We start from the raw sequence: 21,082 nt of genomic DNA on the forward strand, positions 1-21,082 counted from the left end.
AAGAAAACACAAAAGTAGTTTTCAGTCAAAATAAATGGAAATTACTTATATAATATATATTTTCATGGTCTTGCTAATGACCTGTAAGAGCAATGGCATAAATGGACTCAATATAGGATCATTCAAAATTAAACAAAATGTGAAGAAAACACCATTCCTTAACAGCAATTAGCCTGTAGAAAGCTATCTACAGAGGGCAATCAGTATCACCACAGATATTTATTAGATACCAATTACATATCTAAATGATATGTCTGTAGTCAGTGACTTGCCAAGTTGCAGAGCCTCACAGCAGCTATTGCATTTTGCCTTCTGCCTTAACTTTGGGTGAGCTTTCCTATCTAGAAACCTGTGTTTCCAGACTCCTGTGCATGGAAATGGGGGGAGTTGAGAGCAGTAGCTGGTCTCTGAGTGGGCTTTTATGGAAGGTCAGTACCCCACAGTGCTCTCCAGAGGGTGTAAGCATTGAAATGCCCAGAGAGTTATCTCACAGAGACCTCCCTAGCAATGAGCAGAGGGATTAAGGGCCTGCCACTCTGCTTTTGCCCTGCTTGAAACAGTCTTTATGTTGAATATGGCTGGCCCTCCTAGGTCGGGGAAGATCTCATTCTTTGTATTTACCGATATGAAGATCAAAGTGATTGATTCCTTTTTAAATTAAAATACTAGGAATTTAATTTCTCTTTCATTTGTTCCCAGACACGTGCCAGAAGGTAAGTGGTGTGAATCTCCTTGCCATATTGCTGTGATACGAATGTGTCCCCCAACGCTGCTGGACTCTCTTAGCACCTGAGGAGAACTTCCCATGGTAGTGTCACATTTATATAGAAAGAGACTGTGGTCAAGTAGATCTGCACGTAGTGGAAACGAGACAGAGCACCAGACTGCTCCCCCTTCTGCCTCATAACAAGAGAATGGCTTTTCCCTCAACCATCTATCCAGAAGCAGTGTATTGAGCAAAGCAGTGCTGCACAGAAGCTGTGGAAGTGTTTGCTACCATTACACATGGAAGGCAGTCCCTTGGAGGGGCCTGTTTCCTTACCCTGACCTGTGAGAGACTGCTGCTGGAGAGCTGTAAGAGAGACTGCTCATCTCTTCTCCCGGAGTGGAAAAAAAAACAAACCAAAAAGACCTGCTTGTATGTGTGGTATGTAAATATGTTCATAAAATATTAAACACCATTACATGACCAAACCATTCACATTTGTTAAAGAAAACTTTTTGTACTAATATTAATAGGCAAGATGTGGCTTTTGTTAAGTTACAGCATATTATACCTTCTCTCTGAAATTTCCTTTTCAAACTAGCCTAACAGAGTGAAACAGCTCAATGAACATGTCAGTATGAAAAAAGTGTAGCACTTCACACATAAATTTATGGGTGTGTAATATACATGGGCCACAGTCCTTGACAGAAGAACTCCTGAGATGCAAGACCAGGCTTTAACATTCATCAGGCAAAATGGAAGTCTTGTATTCAATTCAGACATGGTGCATTATCTGTAATGCAAAACAATTTGAAAACTTAATCTGTTTTGAAAATTTAAAGCATGCATCGGACATGGGATGAGCAGTAATTCTACCCAAATTTGGTGGGGGTGAAAAAAAGGGAAACAAGAAAATAGACACTCTTTTTTTGATGTTTGTTTTGTAGCCTTTGCAATTTCCATTGTCTTTGTTATTGTTTATTGTAGATTTTCTTAACATCTGCCCTGTAAGAAGCTTTCCCTTTCTTCTAATGAAACTAGTTCAAGAAGATACTTAATGCTATATACTAAAAATTACTATTGTAATTTTTATTTAAAAGGGTAAAGTAGCAGAGTTGGATGGGGCAGGAATGAAAAATTATGACCTGGAGTAACATGAGATATGGGAGCTTCCTAAACTGGTACATTCAGCATCTCCTGAATGACTCAAGGCCACGCTTCAAGTGCTGGGTCCAGCTGTGGGTCCCTTACTTCCGGAAAGACATTGAGGTGCTGGAGCATTCCAGAAAAGAGCAAAGGAGCTGATGAAGTCTGGAGAGTAAGTCATATGAGGAGCAGCAGAGAGAGCTGGGGGTGTTTAGCCTGGAGAAAAAAAAGCTCAGGGGTGACCTTATGACTCTGTATGGCTGCCTGAAAGGAAGCTGAAGCCAGGGGAGGGCTGTGCTCTTCTCCCAGGCAAACCAGTGTCAGGACAAGAGGAAGTGGCCTCAAGCTGCACATGGGGATGTTCACATTGGACATCAGGAAAAACTTCTTCGTGGAAGGGGTTGTTAAACATTGGAATGGACTGCCCAGGGAGGTATGGAGCCAGTATCCCTGGAGGTGTTCAAGAAATGACTGGATGTAGCACTTAGTTGACAAGGTAGTATTGGAGGTCTTTTCCAAACTAAATGGTTCTGTGTAACCCACCAGTCAGAGAAAAAGAAGTAAAAATATACATGAAAATTAAAAAAACAGACATGAAAAATAGACATGGAAGGGCACACCCCTGAGGTTATATTTGTTTTGGAGTAAGGGGAGACAGAAGGAAAATACACAGATCTACAGCTGTGATGAGGGAAACCTATAGTTTGGACTGAACCCATAGACAGGCTGGAGGAAAGATGGAGGAGAGAGAGGGAAAATCAAGAACAGTGTGTGCAGTGACATCTATTTACAGAAACACTAGTGGCCCTCAGCACGGACCAGTTGTTCTCTGAATGTACCTGCACCCAGTACTTAAAAAAACAACACACACACACGCACACACAAACCCAAAACAAATCGCCACACAAATTCTCTGTTAACTGCAGAGCTCCATTACCCATCCAGTGCTTGCAAAATGCTATTTTTCAATTACACGATAATGAAAATGTTACCATATATTTACACTATAATGAAAAATACCTTCCAAATCTACAATTCCTCTTATTTAATATGTTTTTTTCCTAAGGAAATCACCGGCAGATAAACGTCAAGAGCTGTTGGAAAGGTAGGCAGCGTTAGCACAGGCAGATAAGAAGCGATTGCAGAGGGCTCGGTATCCTAGCAACATCCCTTGCAGTTGCCTAATGGTATTTTGGAAGAGCAGCGGCTCCAGACCGGCTCAAGTGAGGGAAATGAGGGGCCGGAGCGCAGCGGAGCTCCGCAGCCCAGCCTGAGCGCCCGGCACTGCCGCTTCCAGGCAGGACCAGGCAGGCGAGAGCGAGGTAACGCGGTGGAAGGGCGGGTGGACAGCGCTGCCCGGGGCATTTCCCCGCTGGCCGTGCCCGGGGAGGCACCGCCGGAGCGCCGCGCCGCTTACCGACTGCAGGGACTCCGGGGAGCGGCCGCTTTGCGCTCCCGCGCCCTCCCCTTCCCTCGGGACATTTTTTCCCCTCACCCCTCCAGGTCCGGGCCGAGCCACCGCGCGCGGCAGCCAGGCCGGCCACCCCTCCGGCACTGCGGCTTCGGCCTGGGGCGCCCGCTCTCACCCACCGCCGCACGCCGGGAGGCGCGGCCGCTACTCGCGGCCCGGCCCGGCGGCGTGGCCGCGCTCCCAGCGGATGGGGAGGAAGGGGCGGACTCCGTGCCCGCGCCGCGCTTCTCCCGCGCCGGGAGCGGACGCGCGCGCTGCCACGCGGCGGAACCGGCGGCGCGGCGGGAACGGGGTTAAGCCCGCGCGTGCCGGGAGAGCCCCGCCCCCGGCCCGCTCGCCGGCCAATGAGCGGCCGAGGGGGCGGGGCGGCGCCTCTCCCGCGCCCGCCCCGGGGTGGTGCGCAGCGCGGCGCGCGGCGGGCGCGCGATGGGGCCGGCGGCGGCGCGGGCTGGCGGGGGCCGGGGCCTGCCCTGCGCGCGGCCAGCGGGTGCCCGCGCGCTGCCGCGCGGCTGAGCGCGCACCGGGGCCCCGCCGGCCCGAGAGGTGAGGGGAGCGCCGGGCCTCTGGGGGCAGCGTCCCGCCCGCGGGAGCGACGCGGAAGAAGGCGCCGAGGGTGCCTCCTCTCCGCGGGGCCGGGGCGGGAGGAGGCGGCCGGGGCGCCGCGTGTCACCCCGGCGGCGAGAAGGGCGCCCGCGGCTGCAGGGACAGCAGGTGCCCGGCTGCGCGGCTGGGAAGGAGAGGCGCCAGAGCAGGGGTCTCCTTGGAAAAGCGCGAGTCCCTCGGAGCCCAGCGGAGGGAGCAAGGTGCCCGGGGAGCCGGGAATCGCTGCTCCCGCCCCCGCAGCGGGGACTTCCTGGGCGGACGTCGGTAGCAAGGGCTGGGCTGGGAGAGGTCTGGGAAGCTACGGGCACAGGCACTTGTTGCCGAAGGACCGTGTCAGCTTTTGGAATGAGGAAGGAGGAGCCAAACCTTCCTTCCAGCTCACCGCTACTGTGGATTGTTACACGTCTCGTTTCAGTGCGGTTGTTGGCCTCCTATACCGAAGTGCCTTGGTTTGATGGTTTGTATTTTCTGGTAGAATAAGCGGGAATTATTTTGAAAGAAATGCTTACAACATTAGATATTTAAAGTGGAAAGATACGATCTGCGCTTAGTCGATAGGAAACTGCAGAAGCTCACAGAAATCCTGCATGCAGACATCAGTAAATGCACAATTTGTGCATATCGCTGCATTAAACTAGCAATAAATATGACTTAAGGAGCAGAAGGCCTGTTTGCACAGCTATGTTTTTTCCATATTTTGGTCGAGTTATTCTGATGTGTTGCTTGACTGTTAGGGACGTGGTGGTAGAGATCAATGCCATTGCTAATTATGCAAGTCTCAAAGGATATTTACATTGTTTCATCATGAGGCCTCAGAGCTTCCCCCTTGATTCTTAAGTAAGGGATACAAGAAAGAAACAGCTCTGTATGTGGGTTTAACTTAATCGAATCTTAAAGTGATTATTGAATGACAGTGGGAGAAACATGTTTAAAATTAGAGTTATGTTCTGCATTCTGTAAATTTAAAAATCTCAGATTTGATGGTTGCAGGTTTGGGTTTTATTGGTTTTATGTTGTTACATTATTTTGGAGTTGAGGTATTTTTGTTTGTTTGGTATTTTGTTTAATGTGTTTCTGTACATGGTCCAAGTTCGTCCGAGTTTGTGAGAAGATATTAATTATAAAAGTGGTTAGGTTGTTTTCTTTTGGTGGCGGGGCCAAACTCTTGCCGTATATTCATATTGCATGGTTTTCCCCTAAATTTCCATTGGCTTGTGGAAGTGACTGGCTTGTGGAAGCAGGGTGAGAGCAGTAATTTAGATTAACATGTTCAAAGGCTCACCAGCAGGGTGCACAGAGGCACAGTCCCATCAGAGGAGTCAGCCCCTGGTTCTGTCATTGGAGAGCTACCAGCCCCATTGCCCAGATGTGACATGCAGCAAGAGGAGTCCCCAGAAGGGCTGTCTGGGACAGCTCACAAGATCGAAGGGGCAGAAAATTTGGGTCATATGGGACGCAAGAGAAAAGCATCTCGTGGCAATACAAAATTATGGGGTGCTCCTGGGAGGGACTAAAGGAAGGTGGTTTGAGGAGCAACAAGTATGGGAAAATAAAAGGATGAGATAAAGGGCCTGGTCAGTTAGAAACAAGTGACTGGTTAGTCTGTCTGTGTCCTGGGCCAGCTTGCTGGAGCCTGTTCTCTTTTCTCATTAAGGCACCTTTCTAAGTGTTTTGCTGGGCAAGAGGACTCTGTGCCCTATTCTTGTGTGCATACTGAGCTCTAAGTGCCAGCAACTGGAGATCCACAATGATTTGTAGGGACCTGTGTCTGGTGTCCCAGCAGCTGGAGGGAGTGGAGTGAGTGAGAGCCTAAATGCCCAGCAGCTGGAGTGGGGACTCTGAGCCACAGATGCTTGTGTGTGTGCAGTGCCTGTAACTGGGGAAGGTGGAGTGCGTGAGTACAGTCTTGGCAAGGATGCCAGTCTGTGGTTGCTTGTGAGTATCACACAGGGCTAGCCTGTGAGTAGGATTAAGAGGCTTGGGAGCCAGGCTTTGAGGCAGCTGTAAGTGTGGGACAGGTACTAGTGAGATCAGAGGGTCATCAGTTTGACAATGGAGCAGGGCTCTGGGGAGTCTGAGGATTCAGGGCTGGTTCCTGAATAGGTGGAGGGTCTGAGACCAGTTACAGAGGGATCCACGTTGTGTGTATGTGTATATTCCCTAGTAGCAGACCATTGTCCTGGGCAGCTATGGGGAGGAGCAGCATAAGGCTAGGCCATGTTTGTGTCTGCATGAACACTTCTTTTTATCTGTGCTGATCTGTGTGATCAGCCATGTGTATATGCATCTTTGCATTCACAGCCTGGCTGGATCTGGGCACACGGAGTTGCAGCAGCCTTGTCGTCAGTGGGCTGCCAGGTTCAGCAGCCCCTAACACAGGAAAATTAGTTTTTCTGTAAGCTTGAAGATGTAGAAATTGTTGACTCATGAAACTTAAATTTGAAACCAAATCTTCGAGGACTTTTGCGTTGTGATAGAATTTTAAAACATTTGTTGGTTTGATTGATGTGAATAGGGCTACCTACATGAATATCTAAATATCTGTACTAGTTTAAGCTTCCATGATAGAGCAGTGGAGTGTAAATTAAATTCAAACCTAGCCTTTTATTATAGGTGTTTTTTTGAGTAGTGTGTTCTGTAACTCAAGAAGTAAAAATAGAGATGTGAATAAAAACAGGGATGTTTCAGTGACCTGGTTGGTTTTGTGCTTACCTTCTATGAATGTTATGGACTCATATCATCACAAAATTTGAGTTGGAAGGGACTTTTAAAGATCATCCAACCCCTTGTAAAGTCCAACCCCCTGCCGTGAGCAGGGACAACTTTCATTAGATCAGGTTGCTCAAAGGCTCATATGACCTGGCCTTAAATGTTTTGCATGTCTTCCCCCTGAATAAATCCATGTGTGGAAAAGAATATCAGCAAGGAGTGGGGATGTTTATCATCTGACAACTAACCTTCTTTTTAGACGTTTTTAATTCTTCTAGTGTAATGCTGTAGTGTTCAGTTATTTTTGCTGTCAAGTTAAAAGACTCAATTTATCTGAAATACATTTCATAAAAAAATTAATAAAAAATGAAAATTTCTATCCTGTTATTGCTGGAGTTTACAAACATGTGGATATACACCCACACATGTTTATAGTGACCGGTTCTGTTGGTATAAAATTGATAGAATGATAAGCAGATTATTTTAGATTGAAAACTGTAACTAGAGGCATTTTCTACCAAATATGACTTACAGCTACTACCTGCCCTGAGAAATCCTTTTTATGTGTCAACTACTGCCTAATCAGCTTCTGATTTCCAATGTGATGAATGCACTTTTTTAATTTTTCAGCATTTCCAGCACATTTTAGTTTTTCCTATATAACTCAGTTGTATATAATTTCATAGTTAAATGAGCAGCAATTATTTTCAAGTTATTGTAATTTTTTTCTTGCCAAGCAAGAGTAATTTTAGCAGCTGTTGGAGCAGATAACAGAAATTGTATGGCAGAGAGACACCTAATATTGAAAAGTAGAACAGTGGAGACCTTTTATTCTAGAAGGTAGTGTAGCTACACTGCGGGCATGCATGGGTTTTTATATTTCCCCACTTTGAATATACCAAAAGAAGGCATTGTTTTATTTTGGCCATCTCCCTATGTGTGTTGCAAATTTTGAGGGGACTTTGTGTTGATAGATAGGGAAAGCAAAACAAAACAAAGCAAAAATCTTAGCACAGTAGATCCTGTGCATTGTCATAGGCTGCTTGTATGCATGGGCTTTTGTTAATGGTTTTGGGAGTTTTGCCCTTTTTTTTTTTTTTTTTTTGGGCACCTGATCAAAATACTCATGTTTTCTTCTCAGTTCAGTGGTGTAAGAGACAATAGAAATAAACCTGGAAACCAAATTTTTCAAGGCCTGGGTCACAAATGATTATACAGTCAGCTTTTTACTTTGTGATGTGATGTCTAAAGGTAATCATTTGTCTCTACCAAGATGTAGTATTGAATTGAAGGAAGACAATGTGCAATTAAAAAGTCATTTATATTAAAGAACTACAGCTCCTTATCAACCACAGTTACAATCATTTAAGTTTTATATACCCTGTACATTTCTTGATTTTTATTTTGTCCTTCAAGTTGTGTTTTTGATTTTCTTTCCTTTTTCTAGCAGTGTGGAAAGAAAAGCATTAGCGTGTGTGAGAGCTGCTGCACTCTTAAATGGTCTTGATCTGCATGTGTACAGTAGATCTGGTGGATTTCTGAAAGTGGCAACCTAACAACATGCACACAGGCATTCCATCCTTTGCTTTCCCCTCAGGAGAGCAGAACAGACAGCAAGCTTGAATTTGGAGTGTGTTGCTGCACGGTGATTGATGCAGCTTGCTTGGGGACAGCCTGTTTCCAATACTCTGCCCAGGCAGTGAGAGGAGGGGGGGCAGGCTAATTGATTTGTTTTGGTGGCTGCAGCTCTTCTCTGATCGATGGTTTTCATCGATGCTCTGTGCAGTCCATAATTTTCTTTTTTGGGCTCCCTCATGAACTAAATTGGTTTCTGCCTGCTGTCATTAATAATGATCCTAATGGAGGGAACATCATTGACTTGTTTGTAAGCCTCTGGCTTGAATTCAGTGTGTATTTAATAGTCAATGTTTTTGTAGTTTAGTCATGAGTTACTAGAAAATAGCTCAACTCTTTCCGAAGATGAAAAACCCTCAACAATTTGAAATTGGTTTTCAAGTGTTAAATATATTAAAATTCACACTTGTTTTTGATGCACAAAACTACCTTATGCAGGCATAGCTGCTGATCTGATTTAATAAAAATGGTCAGCCAAGTCCTTTAGTTTTTGAGGAGCAAGGGTGTGGCTGATGTGAAGGGGTGTTTTTATTACTGGAATACAAAGTTTTTGAGGTGCAGAAGAGGCTTCAAGGCTGATGTACTTTCTTCTTCTCTTCCCTTGAAAAAATGAGTGTTCCTATATGAAAATTCAGATTTTGTCTTACTCTTTCTTCTGAAAGTCAATTCTCAGTAATTCTTTAAAGTGTAAGGACAGCTGCCCTACTTTGGGAGTAGGTATGCTTTTATAACTCTTTGAAATCTGTTTGTGATTGACATATGTTAAGAATTCCTGTAATATACATTTGGCTGGAATTTTAAGAACATCTTGTGACCATGTTATATCTTGACCTGTAGATTGCTATTGATCATCATCTTTTAGATTCATGAAAGATTTAGCTATTACATTTTAAAGTGCAGTTTTGTAGGCTGAAGAGAATAAAAAAGTGTACGTATATTACAGTTTTATAAAGCTACTGCATTTCAGTGTATACATTCTTGTTTAAATGTTGTGTAAATATAATTAACAGGTTATTTTTATGTACAGCCACAATCAGTGTAGGTACAATTTTATATTTATATTTGTATTGCTCTTGTACTTAAATTCCTGTGCATGCCCAAGAGAGCTGAAACTGAGCTAGATCTGCGTTCTCTACATTCAGAGATTTAGTGCTTGATTTCTTCCTATAGTTTTGGATTTGATTTCTATGTTAAGTCTAATGTATTTTTCATTTGGTTGACAGTGTCTCACCTTCAGGAGATGGCCTCTTCTAAGTCTTTGATGAACCTTCTAACCTTCACTTTTGGCTCAGCAATAGGATTTTTCGTCTGCTATCTTCTGTTTAGCATTATACTAGAAGAACAGGTTAAGATCCAGCCTCATGTTCTTCACAATGATCCACATGGTCAACACTCAGCAGATACTGACAACAATCAGCTGCAAGGACAAATGAATTTTAATGCAGATGCTGGACAGCATAAAGGTATTTTGTTACACCTGGCTGATTAGCAAATGTCCTCCCTTTTCATGCATTGCTAAAAAGGTTGCTTTGTCACTACCAAGAATTTATATGAATCATTTTCATTCAGTTTCTCCACATTCAGATTACATCTAAACAACTTTTTCTCCTGAGGTCTACTGAATAGTGGCTTTGTTTATATTTTTATTACAGTAGTAATTTTCTTTCCATAGAGTCCAACTGTTTGTCCAACTTCTGTATCCAGACTTGTTTGGAGCAGAAACTTCTCAAATGAACTAATGACACCAAATGTCAGTTTTGCTAAGCATATATCTTTGCTAGCATTGTAGATGTGTCTGGATTTCTTTTTAGCCTTAAGAAGCTGATTTTGGACCACTTCTAACCTTATCTAGCCTCTAAGATGAAGCTAAAATAATTTTTTTTAAAAATTGCTTTTTGGTATGATTAGTAAAACACAGAATTGGAGCAGGGGGGCAAAGGGAGTCACTGTGGGCGTGATTTGCCAAGCTGATTATGCAGCAGTCCAGACACAGGTTGTTGTTTGCAGTCCAAGCCAGAGAAATTCTCTTGCTCTCTGATTATTTTTGTTTTTCCAGAGAAGGTAGACCCTTCAGATATTTCAGGAATACTTTTACGCTTGATATATTTCGTTAATGAGGTAATTCTAAATCCCAAATACAGAGAGTGTTTGAGTAAGGACAGCTTAGATGAGAAAAAATGAACTGCAATGCATTTGCTGAAGATGTTAGTAAGTAATTTGTTATTTAGGCATATTTAAACTCCAGATTTTTTAAGATGAGTGTGTGACTGTTTTACATGTAATTGTAGAACATTTAAAACAGAGAAATATGATCTATAATTGCATAAAGTGTAAGCAGGAATATTTTAGTACTGGTTATGCAGATTTCAGTGTCCCTGAAATGGACATGAAACTCTTTTACATGAGTTAAAATCTTTCTGTATGTATCAAGTTAAAGTGTTTCTTTGAGAGCATGAATGCTTTGGTAGCTCAAAAAACATTGTTTCGCACCTCAGATAACTGTGTTTATTCAGCTGGATTGCTACAAATAAAAACATGCTATCAACAGTAATAGTGGTTTAATAGTATCCTAAACTACTTAGTATCGTAATTATTTCTGGTTTACCATTGGCTTTATTCTTAAAACATATTTTGCTGTTTCAGAAATATTCATTTGACTTTGTTAGCTAACATGAATATATATATATAAAATAGCTTATTAGCTTTTTGGCTTTTATGTGTTGTAATGATTAAGTTGTATTCATTGTGAATGGCAGAAATATTCTGTTTTTAAATTTTCTTTAGTCTTCCAAGACTATAAAGAGGTTGCCTCTGAGCAGTCTTTATGTACAAATCAAGGTTTGCTAAAGCCACACCTCCCTGAACAGACACCCATTTTGATATGACTTACACTCTCCTTTATCTTGTGAAATTGAAATAGCTTTAAGAATTTTAATCTTTGAGAGCCTTGTTTCTTTCCTTCCAGAATTCAGCATGGAGTTCATTAGCTGGTACATTTGGAAGCAAAAGCCTCTTTCTGTCTGCATGTCTTTTCTGATCTAGAAACAGAGTATCTGAGGAGGGGGGAGGTTGCTGTTAGTTCATTTGGCAATCATGTCTAATATGGTTTTACAACTTTCCTGGTTTTTTTAGATGAGGATAAAAATATTGCAGAAGGACTGTATCACAAGGTGAAAATACTGTGTTGGGTCATGACTGGACCTCAAAATCTAGAAAAGAAAGCCAAGCATGTGAAGGCCACTTGGGCCCAACGCTGTAATAAAGTACTTTTTATGAGCTCTGAGGAAAATAAAGACTTCCCAGCTGTGGGTCTAGAAACCAAAGAAGGCAGGGACCAGCTGTACTGGAAGACTATTAAAGCTTTTCAATATGTATATGACCATTATTTTGATGATGCTGATTGGTTTATGAAAGCAGACGATGATACATATGTTATATTGGACAATTTGAGATGGCTTCTTTCAAAATACAGTCCTGAACAACCCATATACTTCGGAAGAAGGTTTAAGCCTTATGTGAAGCAGGGCTACATGAGTGGAGGAGCAGGGTATGTTCTGAGCAAAGAAGCTCTGAAGAGATTTGTTGCTGCATTTAAAATGAACAAATGCACTCACAGTTCCTCTATTGAAGATCTGGCACTAGGAAAATGCATGGAGATCATCAATGTGGAAGCAGGAGATTCTAGGGATACGAGTGGTAGAGAAACCTTTCACCCGTTCGTTCCAGAACATCACTTAATCAGAGGATACCTACCAAAAACATTCTGGTACTGGAATTACAATTACTATCCTGCTGTAGAGGTAAGTCCTGAGGAACCTGGTATGCATTTTGTCAAGTGCATCTTACGATGTGTGCGAGTGTGTGATGTGTGAATTAGCATTAGGTGGAAGAATTCAAGAACAGGACTTGGAATTTTTTGCATATTAAAGCTGGAAAAAAAGAGTGGTTCTTCAGTAGATTTTTTTCATTGTAAAGCAGCAATCTATTTTTATACTTGTATTCAGCAGCTAAAGAATATCTGTAGCTTAAACCAGCTGTATGATATTGTATTTAGTGTGTCAGGAGGCAGCAGCTTTAGCTAAGGCTGCAGTGCATGGGTGGCTGAGCTGTGGACAGTTCCATCTGTAACCAGTTCATTATGAAAATTGCCATTGCTATGTGATCCTGTCCTGTCATACCTGTGCTTGGATAGAGACTACTTTATCTGGTATCAAAATCAAGCTGTATTGATCAAACTTAGTAAGTATTGAAAGAACAACAGTTACATACCAGTCGTTCTCTTGGGTGTCTCTAAATATTTAATCTTAGTTCCAGTTGGATTCAAAATATTAACAACTCTGCAATCAAAGCTGCTGAAAAAATAAACCCCAAAACTATGCTCCAGAAAAGTATTCTGAAAGCTGAATTTGAGCTATAAAATATAAGTTGTTGTCACTCTATTAGGAATGGCGAGAAGAACAACACAGACTCTCTCAGGAGTCGATCAGGAGAATTTCCTTCAGTTTATTACTTCAGGTCTTTTTTATCGACCGATACATGGAAAGTACAGAAGAGAAACTCTTATTGGTTAGTAAACTAACACATCACCATCATTGGTCAGTGGGGCATACCACCCCTCAACCTTCTCTTGCAAGAAAACAAGGAACAGACAAACAGTACCTGCAAGGCTGTTTTCTGTCCCTGAGGATTGTTTTAATTCCTACCCATGATTTCCCAGGCCACTTTCTTAGGCAAGACTGAGAAGCTATGTGGCCTGCAATTTCCACATGCTCTCTATTTCAGAGTTAGCATCCATAAGTTGTGACAAATGTGTTAACAACAATGCTATAGCTCTTATTAATGTCAGTGAAATCAAGATATCTAAAACAAAATTTTGCAATTACTTGTTACAGCTTTCTGTCAGTAGGAAGTTAGATGCTGACAATATTGCCAAACTGTATATGTCAACACACACAGGTGCAGGTACACACACAATTTGCTTTTACATTCCGTCTGGATGCTGACATAAGTAACAGGCGTGTATTGTTTCATATATAAATGTAACTCATTTAGGCCTGCTTGCTGCTTCTTGGTGCTGTTTAAACACCAGCATCAAAAATTAAGTATGGAAAAGGAGAAAACCTCTGACGTTAATGAGGGTAGCTAGTTTTTTCACTGGCTTGATCACAGAAGCAAAAGACTTTGTCAGCTTTATTTTGGAAAGATGCCTTGGCAGATATGTCTGGTACATTTTGCTTGCCTAACATTAACTTTTGAAGTATATGTATAACTGGTGGTAGTGAATTTCTTACCATTAAATGAAGTATTTCTTTGAATTCTCCCTGGATCTTTATCCAGGCATCCTTTGCAATTCTTGCTGATTGTTTTGCTTTGTTTTGTGTTTCAGGGTCCTGGATGCTGCTCCGATTTAGCAGTTTCATTCCACTATGTTGACTCTGTGACTATGTATCATTTGGAATATTTGATTTATCATCTTCGTCCATATGGGTATTTGTATAGGTACAATCCTGATTTGTCAAAGAATCCAGAAGAGCAGAGCAAAAATGAAGCACTGGAGGATAATCAAAAGCTAAAGCAAAAAATTTCTGAGAGCTAACTTGACTTTGAAAAAACCAAAAAGAAGCCAGTACAATGAGTAAGAGTCTCCTCAAACTTGTGCATGAAGCTTGTGGACTGAAATTACTCCTGGCGATTCTTATTTAAAAAATCAAGTTGGCAGCACTTCTTGTCACCCTGTGTACAACACAGTCTGGTGCTGGCTCTGACTGCTTGGGATAGTGTGACCTTGCAGCCCTGCTCACGAAGATTTGGGGCCCTAAAGCTGTGAAATTGGAGGTTGCTCTGGTACAATAATATCTGGAAGAATTTGTATAGTAACTAGAGTGGACAGGTTCACAGATGATTGTACCATATTTCTGTTCCTTTTTCTATTCTCCTCTATTTCCTTACCATTAAGCCAGTTTTAATATTAGAAATTGGATGCTGCGCAGTCGAACACTTCACCATGGCTTTCTGAAGTATTCTCAACATCTTGAAGTTACTTTGTGTACCTTGCCCTAAAAGTTAGGCAGAGACAGGGAATTAGAGTCTCTTCTAAGTGCTTTGCCTTATTAGCAGAGTGGCAGAATTTCACCCACAAGATTGATCTGGATTGTTTCAGAAACAGAATTCACTGCTATGAATTACTTCTAAAGTTTTAAATTATGTTGTGCAAAACAATATGAAGTTTTTTTGGGGAGGAGTACTCTTCTGGAGAGAAACCCAGAAACAGTTACTGTTGTTTAAATTGCTGAGGAGATGCAAGCTGCTTACATATTTTCCTGTGGCTTCTTTTTTTTTTCTTTCCCTTTTATTAACTTATCCTATTGGTTGAATGGATATAAAAATTTGTCTTAGCATTTCTCAGCATAAGGTAGATGCTTTTGAAAAGAGAAGTCTGTCTTCCATCCCACCTGCCACATAGACCAGGAAGAATAGTATCTTAGTGAAGTTGTATTATAACAACTTGGTTTCAGCCACTATTATAATTAGTTTGTTTCCATTTTAATTTTCACTAGAGGTTAAAATTTTCAGATACAAAAAACTGCACCAAAGCCAGTTTATTTGATTGAAGTACTTAATTTAACTTTTCTGAACACTTTTTTCTTCCACTTTAAAGAAAGTTTTCTGTATCTGCTTCTTGTTACCTTTTTCAGTACAAAGTGTTACATGATCCTTTTTTCACTGTTTTTGAAGCTGAAGTACATAGTTATTCTGGTAAACAAGCCTGAATGCAGAAATCTTTCAAAGTGCATTAACTTTTTCCACTACTTCATAAGTATCTCTGCCTTTTAACTGGAAACACTTTCTTAGTGTGGGACAAAATAGGTATTTTAGTTACTGACTTTTTTTCAGAGGCCAAATGTATGTTTTATAGAGTTAATATAAAGCTTTCTGGTTTTCTCCTTTTCAAATTGAATGAACAGCAGTATGGGGAATGGGATTAAGCGTGACATGTAGTGTGTTTTTATTCCACACTTGAACAAAAGTTTCTTCATCTTTTTGTTATTTTTCACCTTCATCATATTGATGAATTTGGATATAACCTAATTACCTCCAGTCACTGTTTTGAAAAGGGCACATAGTGGTAGCAGACAGCCTTATTTACTACTGCTGGTCCTTCAGGATGTTCCTGGAAGATGATGCTACCATAAAATACTGGAATTTTTTTTTTGTCCAAAGATAATTCTAGTACAGATTGGAGTTCTTTCTGTTGTCCAACAGTAAAGCCATGACTTTCTTTCTGACCATGCTCTGCAGCCTGATGGTAATTACTGAAACAGCTCATGGTGTTGAAATGCTGCATACATCTCTGCCTGAATGTAGGCCAAGTTCGTCTACCAAGTATTGCTTAAATAGTTCCTGCAGGGTTAAATCTGTTAGTCTTTATGAGCAGCACTGCTTCTGAAGTACTGATAGGCACACGAGCTTTATTTTATGTTAATTGACTTAAATAGAACATTATAACTGCATAGGTTTAAGAAAGAAAAAGTCTCCAGTTTGCTGTAGTCAGAGGGATACTTGTCCAGAGGACAGTGTATGTTAACATGCTGAAAGGTTCTTCCTTCTGTGAGCTAAATGTTTATGCCACATGCAGCACAAACCATTCATATTGTGAAATCCATATGGAATTGATAACTCAAATAGCATTGTTCAAACAAGCAGTTAAAATATTCAGGAATACTTAAAGAAGTTTTAAAATGAAATCGAGATCCCAACCTAATCTCTTAGTAAATTCAGCCCATGTAGAAGATCTGTTGAACTACTGTACAGTTCCTTTATTTCTGCTTTCTTCTTCAGTTCATCCATGGGGATTTAAAGATTTTCTACCCCAACAGGCAGAACTAATCCTGCATGTTTTCTGCAGATTTGTGTCGTATGTTTGTCCTGTGAAACAAAATCATTTCCTCTCCATGTTCCTTACTGTCCTGACTCTCCTGTCTCTGGCTTTCCAGTTTCATCCAGCATAAGTCTCAGGTGGCCAGGAGGAAGCAGGATGTTTGAGCTCCACACAGGTTGTTTGCTAGGGTAACAAGGTAAACCAGCCACTGCTGAGCCCAGGGTGAAGCCTTTTCTCAGCAGCAGTTCTAGTTCTTATCTGCTGCCCACCTGAGGCTTGTGGGTTTAGCAGAGCAGGGCAGGAATATCCCTTTCCACAAAGTGTGCAGGACCTCAGACTGGAAAACTAAGGGAGCAAGTTCCCTTTCTGAAGGGAATAAGGCTAAGGACACACTACCTTGTGATAAATGGGTGGCTTATCCAGAGAAATAAGTAGCCTTTTCTTCAAATGTCCGTTCTTTATTTTAAAGTGTCCTTGTGCATAGGCCTCTGAATCTATTTCTTTTGCCTTTTTAACAGCACTGCAAAGAATTTTTTTTTTCTTTCCAGACAAGCTAGGAAAGTATCAGGTTTTACATTCTGTGATTATAACAGAGACCTGTTCTTCTCTGTTGAATTGTATTGCCATAACCATGAGCCGATGCCTCTGGAGTAATTGGTTTCTATCTCACTGCCTTCAGAAGCCTCAGTGAACAAGGTTGGAATGTGAACAGTTAGTATAATTTTCACGTACAATATTACACTAATATTAGTACTCTGCTATTTCACTCTCAGGTCTTTGTGCTTTGAGAAAGTATTTATTGAGTTTGAGAATTTCTGCAGCCCAAGGAGACTGTATGTCAGATAGAGAGATTTTCTGAAGCACAGCAACATGGGCTTACTTAGGCTGTGCAGATTATTGCTCTGTGGTTTGGTTTCTAAAAGAGGTTTCTTAATTTTATAAAACTTAAAAGCTTTCATTGGTACCATAGTGATTTAAATTACCCATCTAAACATTTTTCTTGAAATTACTAGGCAGTGGATGTGGGAATGTCCCCTAGTGTGAGAGAGTAACATTTTAATCTTGTAAATGGTTTCTCTTCAGAAAGATTGAGAATGGCAAGAAGTTACTTCCTGATCACTGGGTTTAATCAGTGGGAGAGTATTAGTGTTTGTTTGCAGAGGAGAGTATTAATCTTTGTTTGCAGAAAAACACCAATTTTAATCTTCTTTCAATCCCAAATCATTTTTGCAGTCTGTGTTATTTAAAAGGTTACACACTGGTGATGTTTATACCATCTCTCATTTTATGGAAGCTCTTTTCACAGTACTTTTGCCTTTAAGGTCACTTTCTTTGTTTTGCTTTGGTGGGGGTGTATATTAAAAATCACTTTTTCTTCAGCTGTTGCCATTTGTTCTGTTATGCTTGCAGAAGTATAAATTTCAGTGAGTAGCTGATAGACGTCTTATAAATGCTTTGTTATCTGAGCACTGTGTTTTGTCTTTGTATGACAGAAAAGTGTGGATTATTTCTCTGCTGTACTTGCTACTGATGCTCATAGTGCACGCACAGATTAAAAATAGACCCCTCAATACAGGACCACTGGGAAAGGCAGTTTTGTCCTTTTTCTGTCAAGAAATCTTCTTCTGTGGAACTCCAAAAGTGTAATTTGCTTTGTTTTACCATATTGTATTTAAAATACTCCACAAATGTTATTAGTAGTCTAAAAGATTGAATATTGCTGCTGGACAGTATGCTCCACTTAAAACCTGTGAATGTTTCACTTTGCAATTATAGGTAGTTGTGTTCCTAATGGCAGATAGAAGTTGGTGATTTGTCTGGAATAGTCACCATAAGGATTTGTTTCCTAAATACCTTCTTTGAAGTGCCTTGACCAATTTTTAGCATCAAAATTAAGTTCAGAATTGAAAAAATAAAATAAGTTATCTCATACACAGTTCATGTCTGTCTTCATTTACCCCTCCTGCATGTTAGTGGTGTTGCATAGCAGCACAGTTTAGTCTAATAAAAATGTTCTTGCTTTTTCTCTAGGGTGGGTACAGGAAATTCAAAAAGCTTTTCTCACTTGTTATGATTCTATGATTCTATATTTATGCTATTAACAAAATAGCAAGCTACCCAGCAAACAAAGATAGTAGATTTTTAAAGTGTAAAATGAGTAAGTGCTAGTACCAGATTCACATAAGCAGGCAGCTCTTTCTGCATTGTCCTGATTCTTCAGTGTCTCTGTATTTTTACAGATTCCTGAGTGAAATATCTACAACTGATACTTCAGAAATAAAGCAAAACTGTCCAAAATTAACCATTTTTTTTTAAAAAAAAAAAGATTTATTCTTTCAGTGAACCTCTTATTTCTGGAAAAAGAAAAAAAATCTGTTAAGATTTAAAAGTTGTGCTTTCTATCCCAAATGTTTGTGCAGAATGGTGTTCAGCAGTAAAAGTGCTGGCACTTAGGCAGCTGGGAGGTGCCTTTACATCTGGAACTCTGGTTGTTGGACAAGGTGTTGGCACAAGCACAGTACAGCTGTTTGTCATTACCTTAAGTACTGTAATAGAGCCTGCTAATACTATTAACCTGGATTAATTAACTATTTCATTTCAAAGTGCAGGAAACAGTGACAACAAGTTTAACTGAGCTCAAAAGCTGCGATATTTAAGGGAACAAGCGCCAATTGAACAGACCATAAAAGCTCCTCTCAAGTTTCAGGCAAAGGTTATCCTTTTATGTGGTGGTGCTGCTGTAACTTTCAAATTGTCAGGATCAGACTACATCCAGCACATTGCAGGGCAATGCAAGTGCTGGGGCAAAACAAAAGCTACAGCTGCTACTCTGGAGAAAAACTGTTTTATAAGTGTGGGTTTGCTTTCCTTGCTTCTTGGGTTTGTTTTTTTTTTAAATATTAATATATAACAGACTCACCCATTTGATTACCAGAAGTTGTAGGCACAACTGTGAAATATCCATAAATGACGGTAAGCTCTCATAGCCAGCTCACAGAAAGCTTCACTGACTCAAGGGAATTTTCCTAGAGCTCTTCCTTCTGCACAAGTGCCAACTAAAAAGTAAGTAAACATTTTACAACCAGGAACTGCTAAGTTTGTTCTAAGCTGTAGGGAAGATAAGCCTGCTCATTCCAGCTCTTGCTCCTGAATGTTTAGCACCCTTTCTTCCTTTCTGACAAAGTTTCACCTTAATGAAGCCCTTCCATGGGTTCCTGAAATTTGGTGGTGAGGAGCTTTTTCTGACAATATGAAGAGTAAGTGAGAAAATCAGAGCTCCACAGTGAATATTTTCATTGTTACACGTGTAAAGAAATTTAACGCAGACTTGGGAAAACAGATTGATCATGGGATCTCACTTCTAGTTTAGGGTGATATTTGGCATTTTTGAAGGGAAAGTGGTTATTTAATTCAGAAATGTAGCCTGAGGTCTTAATTTTTTTTCAGCTTTCTAATATATAGCCCTTCAAGACTTCTTAAAATGCCAGTAAAAATAAACTAAAAATGTTCTTGTCACTGGTGAGTAAAAAGAACATTGCAGGTAGGCTAATCCTGTGTATGTTTCTGTTAACAATGGAATTTGGACTTGATGTGGTTTTGAGCTGTGCCCCACACACTCTGAAGTCTTCTTTTCAGACTTCTTCAGCCCCCTGTTCTCTTGTTTCTCCTTTGTTGCAATACTACAAGACACATACAATCCCTTTTTTCCTTCCTTCCCCAAAAAATGCTCTTCTGTAAGCTTTCTTTTATTTAGGGAGGCTGCAGCCTCAAGTTCTGGAGTCTGCACTGTACTTACCAAAGTGTCATCCAGTTCTGTGTTAGACACCTGTGGGTATAAGAAAGCGTCAATTCTTTTGCCAAGCTAAGGTGTTCTCTTCTTTGGAGGTGTGATTTGTCTTTTAAACGTTCCCATCTTTTTATTTTCCTTTTTCTGTCATTGGTGCATCACCTGATCTGCAAAGTGCTGTTTGAGGAGTACATGGTACCAGCTGGAGCTGAAGGCTGTGTATGATCCTGATCCCACAGACAGAGTAAACTTACTGACTTGCAACAGGTTTTAAAGCCAGCCTAAAGCAAATCACTTCCAAAGCAAGAGTTGGAACCAGATTTTATCATTTAGTGCTTAAAATACTTCCCAGTTTGGTAGGATGGACAGGTGAACTGGCTGGAGACTCCAGCAACCAGTTGTGCTAAAGAAGCATGAAATATCTTTTCCTTGGGAAGAGGGAATTGTTTGTAGCAATGTTGTCTGAAAAGGAACATCAGCTGTCTTCTGAGCATTGCTGAAGTCACCATCTTATTTTTACTTTTGCACAGAGGTGAAGTCTTTTGGAAAGATGACTACATGGCAATAGAGTTTCATATTTGTATCTGAATAGGGATGGGAGTTTCACGGAAGGGTTTGTTATGTTAAAAGTTGATGTGAGCAGCTTACTTATTTCATTTAGACTCTGCTTTACTTGAGTAGGTATGTAAGTTCACGGTACTGTTCTTCAGTTGTACAATACCAAACTGTCGTGTCTGTGAACCCACCAGTTTGGCATCTTGAAGTCAAAAGGGCTGGTTTGCTGCTTTGAATTTCTAACGTGGCTTCCAGCAAGTCCTCGGTCCCTTCTCATTCCTCTCCCTTCCTAGGATAAAATTCTAAGTGACTGCAAGGAAAAGAGCTTTGTTGATCACTTCAATCACCTAAAGAACCATATCAGCCTTCTGGCGCTGCTACTTCCCAGTTCCACCCTGTGCTCTCAGTGTTCCCAACAGAGCTGGATCCTTCATGGTCTCAGGTAGTCAAGGTTTTGACACTTACTCCTCTGTCAACTGATAAAAAAGAGTTAGGAATTACTGTGCATTAGTACCCTGCACCTTTAAAACCTTGGGATATGATTTTGGTTAGGTTTTTTCTTTCACTGTCCCACATGAATTCTTAACTGGG

At 40.9% G+C, this 21,082-nt stretch overlaps 1 protein-coding gene across 2 annotated transcripts; it reads left to right on the forward strand.

Annotated features, from left to right (window-relative positions):
* Window positions 1–3,749: 3,749 nt before the first annotated feature.
* C1GALT1 (core 1 synthase, glycoprotein-N-acetylgalactosamine 3-beta-galactosyltransferase 1) lies at window positions 3,750–18,124 on the forward strand. Of its 2 annotated transcripts, none has more exons than XM_058832602.1 (4): window positions 3,750–3,866; window positions 9,494–9,733; window positions 11,403–12,070; window positions 13,657–18,121. In XM_058832602.1, exons 2-4 carry the CDS (start codon window positions 9,511–9,513, stop codon window positions 13,864–13,866), a joined length of 1,101 nt encoding a protein of 366 aa, XP_058688585.1. In that variant the 5' UTR covers window positions 3,750–3,866; window positions 9,494–9,510; the 3' UTR covers window positions 13,867–18,121. The 2 variants fall into 2 exon arrangements, with proteins under 2 accessions (XP_058688585.1, XP_058688584.1); XM_058832601.1 differs by lacking the exon at window positions 3,750–3,866 and adding an exon at window positions 3,911–4,383 and having other exon boundaries at window positions 13,657–18,124.
* The last annotated feature ends 2,958 nt before the right edge of the window (window positions 18,125–21,082 follow it).

The sequence above is a fragment of the Poecile atricapillus genome, chromosome 2 (assembly GCF_030490865.1).
Source record: "Poecile atricapillus isolate bPoeAtr1 chromosome 2, bPoeAtr1.hap1, whole genome shotgun sequence".
NCBI lineage: Eukaryota > Metazoa > Chordata > Aves > Passeriformes > Paridae > Poecile > Poecile atricapillus.